The sequence below is a fragment of the Belonocnema kinseyi genome, chromosome 6 (genome assembly GCF_010883055.1).
Source record: "Belonocnema kinseyi isolate 2016_QV_RU_SX_M_011 chromosome 6, B_treatae_v1, whole genome shotgun sequence".
Lineage (NCBI taxonomy): Eukaryota > Metazoa > Arthropoda > Insecta > Hymenoptera > Cynipidae > Belonocnema > Belonocnema kinseyi.
In genome coordinates, this window is record NC_046662.1 from 63,050,496 (window position 1) to 63,063,523 (window position 13,028).

Genomic DNA, 13,028 nt, shown 5'->3' on the forward strand with positions numbered 1-13,028 from the left:
GACAGTTTCGATATATTGAACGAAAAAGGCGCCATGGGCTTTTTAATAATTGGAAATATCACTTTACTCAAGATTCAATATTTACAAGCTAAAATGATGAAACTTTGTTACAAGGGTCACCTTATTCTCTTTTTTTCAATAAATCTATTCAAATGATTTGAGAAATAGGATTCATGTATTTGTAGCTTGATAAAATTCAAATTGGTATTCCCATGTAGCAACTGAAAACAAATACAATCTGAATCATGAATCACATAATCTAGTTTTCGAATGTTCAAAGTATCAATGTTTGCAAAGTGCTAAAAATCTGTAACTTACTCTGCAATATCTTTTTATAAACAAGGATCAAGCACACATACCAAAATTTTGAAATTCATCCTTGTGATAATCATCAAAACAATTATCTTAAATTTCACTAGTCACATAGTCAATTCAAAGATATAATTTAAGATATCAACTGTCAAATGCTAAAAGTACTTGCTACAAGTAAATTTTGACATTCAGGAATCAAAAATATTCTTTTATAAAAAGATCCACATCCCTTTTTTTGTCTCACTTTTATTTTCAGATTATCTAATTGTAAGATATTGTTATGTTTACATCAACCTCGGTATCCAAAATTTGCACACGAAAACATTTCTTGAATCAATGACACCTAACTTTGAAATTCTTAACGAATGTATTCTTATTTCAAGAAATGGTTTCCACAATTCCTAATCATATCAATGAACTCAAGTAAGAACCGAAAACCTCCCTAGAAACTAAATCTTATCCAATGAGATTCACAAGCTAAACAGATGACATTTTGCCACAAGTTAATGCATTTTTTTTTTTACATAAATCTATCCAAATTGAGAAATCTGATTGTTGCTTCTTGATAGAAATGGAACTTTCTCTTAAATGTAAGGCTAGAAAAATTATTTGTTTCAAATGAAATCTTTTAATAGTAAACATTATCCCTTTGCAAAAAAATTATACATAATCATGCAATAATATAATTCTGTTTGTGTGAAAAATATTTTTAAGTGGTGCAAAACAAAACAAATAAGAGAAACATACTTTTCTTTCAAAACCAGTATTTCTCTAAGTGTTTCTTTTTTTATTCTTCAAAGTATAATTGTTTGCAAAGTGCCGAAAATCTATGACTTACTCTGTAATATTTGTTTATAAACAAAGATCAAAAAGAAATGCCACAGTTTTAAATTTATCCTTATGAAAATCATCAAAACAATTATTTTAAATTTCGCTGGTCACATGTCAAATTTAGATCCACATTTTTTTCTTGTACTCACTTTCACTTTCAGATTATCTAATTGTAAGATATTGTTATGTTTACATCAATCTCGGTACCAAAATTTTCACACAAAAACATTTATTGCATCAATGACACCTAACTTTAAAATTCTTAAGGAATATGTACCTACTTATTTCAAGAAATGTTCTTCCGCAATCTTCCCAAATCGTATCAATGAGCTCAAGTAACAAAGGTAATCCTCCCTCGAAATTAGATCTCTTCCCAGGCGAAAGTTACATTTCGTGCGCAGCTATATTGCACACTTCCAACAAAACCTTCATCCACATCGATTTGATACAAAAACAAATCTTCTCTTAATATTCCCAAATCAAGAAAGCATTCCCAATAAAAACCACCCTTTCGATGACAAATTCATTTTAAATAAACAAAGTTTACATATATAGAAAAAATTCGATTTTACGTACAAAAATTTCGGTGCAAAAACCCCCTTCCCCCGAAAATGCATACCGAAAAATTCCTGCTATTCGTACCGAAATTGCAGTAGACGGCCTTAAATGAAAATAAAAATTGACTCGAAATAGGGTCATACCCATCGATCCTATTTTTTGAAGGAAATCCCTGGGTGTTCTAGATACGAGCTTTCAAGCTCTCACCCTCTAGAACAACGCGGCGCTCTCTTTAAAAAGCTCAAGTCTTACCTTTGCGTAAAGCTCCCTCGTTGTCATTTCTCCTGTGTATGTATTCCTCGGTTTGAATGCGTGTTAGTAAACCACAGGTAAAATCCTACACACAGCGTGTGTGCCTACCGTTGAGCTGTGACATTTGCCTGTTAATAATAATAATAATCAACTGATCACAATCACCACTTCGGAGGAACATCGCGGTCACGTGGAAGAGGGTCAGGGCAGATTGGGGATTTTTGAAAAATTTGTTGACGCGCGATTTTTGAAAATTTCTGGTATGCAACGTGGACGCGGCGATACCACCTGGCCACCTTGCGCACGTTTTGCCTCGACTGGACTTCACACAGGGAAGACACGATCGCGGAACCACTCACACAGCTGGTAGCCACGAGAGCTGGTGGGTTTACTATCGGTTCGGATTGTGCGCCCCGTGTCCCACTCCTACACACGAGACAGGCTCGGTCGAAGGCGAAGAAGAGCCCGAGCCAACTCTTTGGGAACACAAAAATGTACTGTACTCTCTTACTTTGAAATTTGAATTAGCAAACATTTTACTAATCAAATCAGTTTATTGACTTTTGACTGATAATTAAATATTCCATAATATTTACTAAAGTAATTAGTAAAATTTTTACTAATTATTCAGCTTATTGAATTTTAACAGATGAATCAGTTATTTCATAATATTAACTAAAGTAAATAGGGAAAAAGCGCCAATCGAACGTAATTTAATTGAATAACGCCATCATGGCCAATAAGACAAATTCATTATTCAGTGACTTTTGAAAATAATATTTTCATCGAGATAGAGTGTTTGTTGTTTTAAAACATAACTTGTTTGAATAATTTCGTTTCAAATTTTTTTTAAACAAAAATTATTACGGTGTGTCTAATGGAATATTTATCTGTAATAATTAATTACTGATTAATAATTTATATAATAATAATTAATTTATTAGTTATATTTAAGTCATAATTTTTATTAAAAAATTGTTTTAAAAATAAAATTAATCAAAGAATGTTAATAAGTATTTCACTGAAGAAATATTAATAATTTTTATAAAAAAATATTGAAACACATTCCATTTGTTGGAACAATTAAAAGTTAATGAACTAATGTTAATAAATATTTCACTAGACCAATATTAATAATTTTAAGTAAAAAAAGACGAGAATACAGTGTTCAAAATTTCGATTTTTTTTAAGAATTGACATTTTTTATTTTAAGGGTAGTTTTCAGGTACTCTTGGGTTGTGTTAGGGAAACTTCAAGTCAAAACCGGCGCCTGTTAAAATAAAAAAAAATAAAATTAGGGAATTTCTTTTTTTGGATTTGGAATAAAATAGGGGGGGGGGTCGTTGTCCTCTTGAAGGCAATAATATTTTTCCATGCATTTTTGGATCACCCTATTGCCTAACCTTAGCATTGAAACAAAAGTATTTTCATTGTCTTTTCTATTATAAAAAATACGCATTTCAAATAAATAAAAATTATTATTAAACATTTTATTGAAACTTGTGTCGTTTTTCCACAAACTTAGCTTGTTTATATTCAATGTAGATATAAATTAGGCCAAAAATGTTTTAAAATAACATGTTATTGTATCTTGTGTTATTTCTCCAAAAGTTTATTTTTAATTTTTAATATTTTTGCTATAACCAGAGTTTATAACAAACTTGTAGATATTTTTTTGGTTTAAAAACTTTTGTCTTTTATTTTTTTCGTCTCTTGTGTCGTTTCTCTAAAAATTTAATTTTTTCATTTTTAATCTTCATTTTGCCGATTAAAAGAAAATCTACTCGTTTTATTAAAAACTGATTAAAAACAAATTTGTAGATCTTTTTTGGGTGAACGACTTTTGTTTGTTAGTGTTAGTTCGTACCTTGTGTCGTTTTTCTACCAATTTAATTTTTTTATTTTGAATTTTATTTTTACGATTAAAACAAAAACTACGTTTTATATAAAAAATTATCCATGACAAATTTGAATGATTTTTCGTTATTATTTTGAACAGCAACTTTTTCTATTTTTTTCATAGCTTGTGTTGTTTATCCACAATTTTCATTTTTTTAAATTGTTAATGAAACTGAAACTACTGATTAGAGAATTAAACTGTTTTAATAAAAATTCATCCTTTTTGGTTGAAATAAGTTCGTTTTTTGAAAATTTATCTTTTTGATTTAAAAATGCACCTGTTTTAGCAGAAATATTAAATTTTTTCATGAAAAGGTTAAACTACATCGTTAAAAATTTATTCTTTTGATTGAAGGCTTATGTCTTTGTTTGAAAATGTAACTGTTTAGGCTGAAGCCTTTCCTTTAATTAATTTTTTTTTAATTAATTTTTAAACAGTCAGTGTAACCTTTCCAATTTCTTAAGATTTACCTTTTTTAGTAGAAAATGCTCCGTTTTTTAAATAAAAAAAAATTTCTTGTTTTTTTACTAAAAAATAATATTTTTATTTGAAAATTCAATTTTCGTAGAGAAAATTCATATTTTTGGTTTCAAAAAAATTTTTGGTATAAATTTACTTTTTGTTTAAAGTTAATATTTTTGTCTTGGAAAAAGAATTAAAATCTGTTCTGGATGAAAATTCTACTGTTTTTTCAAATTTTTTTTTTTTTACTTTCATAAAAAATTATTCCTATTTGACAGAAATTTTATCTTTCTTGGATAAAAATGCAACTGTTCGGTTGAAAATTAAACTTTTTTGCTAAAGAGTCATACTTTTTAGTTGAAAATTCTGCTTTGTTGAAAATTGAACCTATTTCTTGTTTAAAAATTCATATTTTTATCGTGAAATGCCAACTAAAATGTTTTTTCAACTGAAAATTCAACTGCTTTTTTTGTAGTTGAAAATTGATCATTTTGATTTAAAAAGTCATCTATTTTAGAAGAAATTTCTTTTGTTTATAATGAAAATGCAGCTTTTGGTTAAAAATTCTTCTTCTTTGTTTGGAATGTTTTTCTTTAAATTAATCAATTAAAAATAATTCTAAATTTGTATCTGAAATAATTTTAAAAATATTACAAAATTGAAATTCCGATATTTGAATATTAACGATCAAGGAAATTGAAAAATTAGTCGAGGAAAAATGAGCGGACTTTGAAAATGAAGTCTTCACTTTGCAAATCCTAAATACAAAAAATTACTGCCCATTATCCATCAATTCAAGTCGTATAAAAAGAATCTATTAGCAACAAAATATATTGTTTTTTAGATGAAATTAGGCGATACCTACTAATTTTTCCATTTAAGAAAAAAAATGTCTGCGAAGTTATGATTCGTGAAATTTCGAAGTTAAAAAAAACACAAGTTAGTTCTTTTGACCTTTATCGTTAACCGTTACTTTAATTAGGTCTAAAATATTTGTTAAAAAAAAATCTATGTAATTTAAATTTTCGAAAAATTTTCTGGTCTTAAGTCGGAAAAATGAGCTTTTGATAACTTAAATTGGCGCACCTATATTATTGATTAATATTGCAGAATATAAATAATTAATTAAATAAACATAGCTCACCCACTAGTAATAAGTAATTTTATTTTCAAGTAAATTAATAGGTTAGTCATGGCGATAACAAACAACGTAAATCAGCACATAATCTGACAAGTGACATGCGATTTGCATTGTTTTACCACTGAGCGCACATCAGCTTCAAATTACCCGCCCACGGATTTTTAATTTAAAATTAAATCCTTGTTGCATAAAGAGTAGGGCGATCCAATTTTTTTAAATTGTCATGCATATCGTCCAGAAATTTGTTCGAACCCTCACAAAATAAATCTTTTTTTTTTGTTTGGTAAAATATAATATTTAGAGGTGGCGCAAGCCCTATAAAGTTTAACACGTAAATTTCCATATGAAAAAAGCATTATGTGAATCTTGTTGAAATTAAATTTTTTTTACAATTAGTCATAAAAAAAGAAAAAATATCGTTTTTTAAATAGTACCCTATGTTTTATAGGGTCCCACAAGAAACGCCAAAAGTAAAAAATTGGGTTTAACGAGTTCTTGAGGTTAATTAAAAAAATTTGCGTTTTTAAAAAATAAAAATTTTTTTTAATGCATTAAGTACTACTTTCTGCTGATAAATTTATGTTAACATACATTATTTAAGCAATTAATTATTGTATTCAGAAATGTTCTGTCGAGTCGCAGTTTTAAAAACAAATTCGCACTTTTTGTCAAATTTTTTAGTAGAGGGAAGTAATACTTTATTAATTTCAACAAACATAATTGTTTAAGCAATTTTCATTGTTTTAGCAACACTCTTTTAAAAAATGCTAGAAAATAATGGTTAAAAAAATGATCCATTTTTTGTACAATTTTTAATTATATGCAAAAATAATTTGCCGAAAAAAAAAATAATTTTGCCGAAAAAGTTAAAAAAAAATTTATTATTGCTTATAACTATCTTTTCTTAGATAAGGGCCAAAAACTTGAGGTGTTTTCTCAACTCTCAACAATTTTGTTCATTTTCTACTTAGTAATGTAATAATTAATTTACGGTAACAAAAATGATCATTTAAACAATTGATTATTGTTCATAACTATCATATTCTATAGTAATGATGGGAATTTTGCGGATTTTTCTGAAATTTTCTTCTCCTGTTTCTTAGAAACATTTATTAAATACTTATATTAATATTAAATTAAAAAAATTAGTGATTACGTCAAGAAATATGTATATTTGATATGCTCCATACAGTAAATTTCAAGAATATAAAAAATATGTGCTTTATTTAAAAAAAAAATATTGTTAAAAAGAAGGAGATGGTTTAAAATATGATTCTCTCTTATATTTATTTATTTATTATCTGTTTATTAATAAAAAGGCAAAGAAAAAATAAACATTTAAAATAGACCCGTAACTTTTGTAGCACTTTTCTATGAAAAGACAGATGTAAGCAACAATAAATGTTCAAAACACTATTTTTGATAACTTGCATTAATTCTTACCTCAGTAAGTGAACAGTGAACAAAAACTTTAAAATATCAGAAAAAACGAAATTATCTGGCATAATATATGTGAAGATAGTTATAAACAATGATAGTTTTCCTCTAACAATTTTTTTTGCTAGATTTAATTAATCATTAAGTCACTCAAAGTGAAAAATAGACAAAGTGTAAAAAATTTCAGAACAAACTGCAACTTTCTACCACTAAGCAAAGATGATATTATTGACAATAATAATAAATTGGTTAAACTATTATTTTTGTTAAGTTGAATTCAGTATTACTTTACTTTATTTGAAAAATGGACAAAATATAACAAATTTCAGAAAAAACCGCAACAATCTCATTTTAATATAGTTTTCTGCAGTTTTACTCTCCTCTGGCCATACGTCCAGGCAAATGTTAAATCCTCAACTAAAAAGATGAATACTGAAGAAACAAGAATAATTTTTTCACTAACACGAACTTACAACCAATAACCCAAAATATAAAAAGATTAAATTTTAACAAATTAGTTCGACGTTCAAATAAAAAAGATGAATTTTTGACTAAATAGTTAAATTTTTAACCAAAAAGTTGAATTTCCAATAAAAAGAATTATATTCTACTGAAAAAGACGAATTTTTAACAAAATGCAACATTTTTAACAGAATTGTTTAATTTTCAAACCTAAAATATGATTGATCAGAAAAAAGTGAATTATTTAGCATATAATTAAATTTTGATTCAAAAAGTTATATTTTTATCCAAGTGGGTGATTTTTTGCAAATAAATATCAATACTAAACCAAATAATTGAATTTTAGACCTAATTGCTGAATTTTTTAATCTAAAAAGACGGATTATTTACAAAACGTTCAATTTAAAACCGGAAAATATGAATTTTCAACTAAAATGGTGAAACTTCAAATACAAAAAATTCATTGCTTGAAAATTAGTTTGAGTTTAAAAAAATTAGTTAATTTTTCTATAAATAAAAGAATCAATTTGGTACCAAATATGAAATGTCTAAATTTTTAGTAAAAAATGATTCCTCAATAAAAAAAAATTAATTTTCAAAAAATAGTCAAATTTTTAATCAAATGTTTTAATCAAATTGGAAAATAGAGAAGTTGCTTGGAAACAGAGAGTTACTTTAATATTTATTTTATGATTTTGCATTAATATTTATTCATACTCATAGTAAGAAATATGTACGGAATGTGTTATTTTTAATGGTATTTCTCACGATAAAAAAAGTCTATTGCCAAAAAATTTATACAACTTTTCGTTCCTTGTTTAGCTTAGTCGAAAAATTAAATATTATTTTTCTTATAATATTTTTAGCGGATAAAACGAAAGCCATGCGTCTTATCGAAAAATGACATGAAGAACATTTGTAGAACAATCTATCTTTTTAAGTCGTTTGGCTTAAGATTTTAATTTTAGATTTTTTAATTGAAATTTTTATAGCAAATATTAGAATCGCTGATTTGAATTTTCAAAAAAAAGGGTCACTTTCAAAGAAAATTGTGGAATTTTTAACCAAACAGTTGCATTTATCCAAGAAAATTGAAATATATACACTAAAACAGATACATTTTTGAATAAAAAATATAAATATTAAAAAAAGTTAAATTTTTATCCAAAAAAGATTTTAGTTAAATTTTTCAACACTAAAGTATGAATTTTTAACAAAAAAGCAATTTTCTACGAAAATATTTGCATTTTAACCTGAAAAGATGAATTCTTATAGAAACACTTGAATTTTTAATGAAAAAAGATGAATTTTCTGAAGTTGTTCAATTTTTAAACAAATAATAAAATTTACAACTAAAAAGATGATCCTTAGGAAGAAGCAACTGCAAAAAAAATATATAGAAATAGAAATATGAAGCAAATAGTTTACTAACAAGAATATTATATCAGGCTTACCGCAAAAAATTCCCTAATATTCCCTTCAGAAAATATTATGAAGTTGTGGTTTATGTTTGGTTTTTATTTCATAGTTGGTAAAAAAGGACCCCGAAGCAAACGTACATGAAATGGCTTTCGGTCGATTTTTATTAAACTTCGTAAAATTGTAGTTCTCAATCTCTCGATCAAAAGTGTTATGGGGCACAGAGTCCGAAAATGGACAGTTTTCGAGTTATAGAGGGTTAAACATCCAACCCTTTTAAGAAACATTAGCAAATATCTCGAAAACTGCAGCTCTGCGGAAAAAATGTTCCCTATGAAAGTTATTGAGCTCTAACGGGGAAATGCAAAGAAAGTCATAGCCTTAAGACACAGGTCATTTTTCAAGGTCATTCAATGTGAACTTGTCATTTATTGCTAATATTCAGCCAATAAAGACAAGATATGAAGAGGAAATCAATATGGAACCCATGAAGGCAAGAAATGAGAATGACTTAGCCAACAGCCAGCCAATGTAGGCAAGTCATGAGTGCGATTTAGCCATTATCTAGCCAATGAAGGCAAGACATGAGCGAGATTTAATCATTATCTAGCCAATAAAGGCATTTTCCAGATAATACCCAAACGTGCCAAAAGATTAGTGGCATCTCGGTATCCCCTATCAGCAATGACAATATCGTCTTCTTGGAACCACCTTCTCATTCTGTCAGCGTCTATTGCGAATTCATGTTGTAATATAGCAGCATCATTATTACGGCTGTCAGAAAAGTACGGTCCTTGAATGTCGAGAATGTAACCATCAGGTACAACTAGTAATACAGTTTTGACTAAGTGCCGTCCTTTGTGAACACAATATGACTGTCGCAGAGCCCTGAAGTTGCTGCTCTTATGAGTGTAAAAGTATGAGCAATAAACACACGCAATAACTCGAGGATTTTGTGGTTCCGGATTATATAATTGATTAGCGAAATCAGTAACATGCCTGGCAGTATAATCTTCTCTCATAATTGCGTCAAATCCGATGTTGTTAGGTACGAAACGTTGCATTCAGGATTGTCTGACCGTGGCGATGGCTCCACTAACTGACTGTTTACTTGGAGATTGGAACATGACCTTGAGAAAAGCATCCGATAGACCTTGACGCACTTTATATAAAAAACATCAGCAAATCTCTCTTTCCCACATAATTGTAACCACCTTCACGAGGCACTCACCAAAAATGAACAATTCTCGAAACTGTTCTTTGGTTACAGGACAAAGACGTTCAAATTCAGTGTCAGACAGGCTATTTTCGCCAACAAGTCTAGTTTGACTTAAAGCTACGTTACGAAGTCCTTGCAAAAATGCTTGCAGCAGTGGGCCTCTAATTACGTATGGCCTGTTAATGAAACGTAAGCTCTGTAAAAGTGGCTGCAGAATTAATTCTTCATCATTTAAATAATGCGGACATGATCTTACGTTTTCCGTTATGTAAATATTGCATAAAATAAAAACATTTACTTTGCATGCGACTGATAATCTTTGTGTATTATCAGCGGAATTGCAGAGAAGGCCAGTGTTACTTGTAGTCTTCGTTCAGATATTCAGTCTTAAACATGTGGGATCCTCCTCCATAGCAGAGATTTCGTTACAAATCGATCGATTAAAGCGCGCCAAAGCTTCACGTATGTAAATTAGATTTTTCACATTATTATCTGCTGCTCGATCATTCTATCCCTCACCAATTGTCTGCTAAATTTGGAAACGATAATGAGCGCAAGCATTGGATTGGATGCTGGGGATTTACGATTGCGATACAAATTCAGCAGGTCATCTTTAGCGAAGGAAGCATCAAGCACCTTCCCTGTTGGAACTAAATAAATTGAGTCTCTATCCGTTTGAATCATTTTTTATCTTTAAGATTGAAATCCATGTCTGCTTGTCACTAATCCACATGTATCCTTTTCTTTTCACTCTCTATCCCTATCCTAGTGTCTCTATCTAAATGAATCCTTCGCTTGTTCATGACTATCTTTTTCTATTCGGCAATCAAAAATCTAGTCTATCTTCTTAAATACCTATCTCCTTATCAAATTAAATCCTTCTTTATCTTTATAGAAATCAAAGGTAGCCTTATCTTCTTTCCTATCCTTTTCTATCTGTTATTCAATCAAAAATCTTGTGTATCTTTTTTAATCCCTATATTCCTATGTAATCGAATTTTCCTCTGTCTTTTATTAAATTTAAATTAGCCTTATCTTTCTCAAATCAGTCTTTCTATCCACCACTACTACTTATCTACCAATATCCTTTTCTATCCATTAGTCGGAACAACATTTTTTCTATCTTTTTAATCCCTATATTCCTATTTAACTGAATCTTTTTCTATCTTTTTAAATATAATGCAACGCTATCCTCTCGAATCCCAGTCTTTTTGCCCGCATGAATTCTACGCTTAATCACGTCTGTCCTTTTCTATCCGTTAGGCAATCTCAAATATAGTCTATTTTTTTCAATCCCTATCTTCTCATAGAATTTAATCTTTTTCTAAAAGATGAGATAACCCTATCCTTCTGATCCTACTCATTCTATACAAACTAATTCTCGGTTTATCCACCTCTATCCTTTTCCATACATTAGACAATTCCCAAATTTCGTACATTTTTTCAATTCCTATCTTTCTATATAATTGAATCCTTTTCTATTTTTACTAAAATATAAGATAGCCCCATTTTCTTGAATCCTATTCTTTACATCCAAATGTATCCAAAGATTATCCACCTCTATTCATTTCTATCCATTATGCAATACAAAATTTTGCCTTTTTCAATACCTATCTTTCTATGTAATTGAAAACTTGTCTATATATTTTCAAACATAAGTCAACCCTAAATTTCGGAATTCTAGACTTTCTATCTTCATGAATCCTACGTTTATCCAACTTTATCCTTTTATATGCAATAGGCAATCTGAAATGATGTCCATCATTTTTAATCCCTATTTTTCTATTTAATTGAATCCTTCTCTATCTTTCCTGAAATATAAGATAGCCCTATCCCGTTCTATTCTTTAGGCAATTCAAAATTTTGTCTGTCATTTACAATCCCTATTTTCCTATCTGATTGAATCCTTTTCTGCCTTTTCTGAAATATAAGATAGCCCTATCCTCTTGAATCCTAGTCGTTCTATCTTAAGGAATCCTCCGCTTATCTACAACTGTCTTTAGCGAAACGCGCACTACTTGACTTACTCGGACATCCCTGGCAGGTTCCCGGTAGGTGGCTGACGGTAAAAGTCAGACACACGTGAAATCAGTTGCACTGTCTATAAGTGGAGGGTCGGCAGACGCCTTTGCAGAGTTAGAACTTCGACTAGTAAGTCGTAAAGTTAGGAAATTTTTTGGGTGGATATTAAAACCCTTTCTGGTTTAATACTATTTTGCAGGGGCTTTGAAACACGAAATATATTAGTATTTTGGAACGGATAGAAATCCTAACTTTTTGAGTAGACTCAAATGGACAGATATTAAAACGATATATCGTGTATAGTGGTTAGTCAGGGATAGATAAAGACAAACATTTGTGAACAACATAGATAGAAAAAGATAAGCTCATGTCTCTAACAAGGTTAGAGACAGTAATAGGGAAAGATATGCAATTGTGAACACCAGGGATAGAGTCAGGGATAGAAAAAGATAAACAGTTGTGACAACAAGAGATTGGTATAAAAAGAGACAGCGGATGTGGCGTGGAAAGAAAAAGATAGCGTTCGGAGAATGCAAAGTGTGCATTACGGAAGGATTGAATATCCCTATTTTTCACTCCATTGGGAATCGAACCACAAAACTTCTAATTTCCGGTCACGTGCTTTTCCAATTAAGCTATTAGCACCTGACCGGAAATCAGAAGTTTTGTGATTCGATTCCTAATGGAGTGAAGAAGGAGTAGGATCTTTTTTCAGGAAATAACATTAAATTGCATTTGAAATATTATTTTCCATATAGTCTGATTAACCCTTAAACGGCCAAAACGCCACTACCGGTACACTGCTTTTCAACGACCAAGAACTAAGACTATTCGATACTAGAAAAAATTGAGACACATATATTTTTATTGCTTAAGATCTCCTCTTTCCGACGGTGCCAATGAAATTCCTAAAAAAATTTACTTATTATCCCAAAATGCAGTTTAAACAAAAAAAAAACGTGATTTTTCGTGCCTATTTTTTTTTGTGAACCATTTTCCAAAGCTTTTCGAGT

The 13,028-nt window shown here is 29.4% G+C and overlaps 2 protein-coding genes across 2 annotated transcripts in view; one reads left to right on the forward strand and one right to left on the reverse strand.

Moving 5' to 3' along the window:
* LOC117174101 (unconventional myosin-Va) overlaps window positions 1-2,311 on the reverse strand; it is a 162,583-nt gene extending 160,272 nt beyond the window's left edge. The window contains exon 1 of the mRNA XM_033362846.1: window positions 1,954-2,311. Coding sequence (XP_033218737.1) covers window positions 1,954-1,980 — 27 coding nt within the window. The 5' untranslated portion in view covers window positions 1,981-2,311. The remainder of the gene's footprint in view (window positions 1-1,953) is intronic.
* An 8,036-nt stretch (window positions 2,312-10,347) lies between these two features.
* The window catches only part of LOC117175421, a 15,235-nt gene continuing 12,554 nt past the window's right edge, over window positions 10,348-13,028 (forward strand). Inside the window, exon 1 of the mRNA XM_033365128.1 lies at window positions 10,348-10,455. The gene's annotated coding sequence lies outside the window, so the exon portion shown is untranslated. The remainder of the gene's footprint in view (window positions 10,456-13,028) is intronic.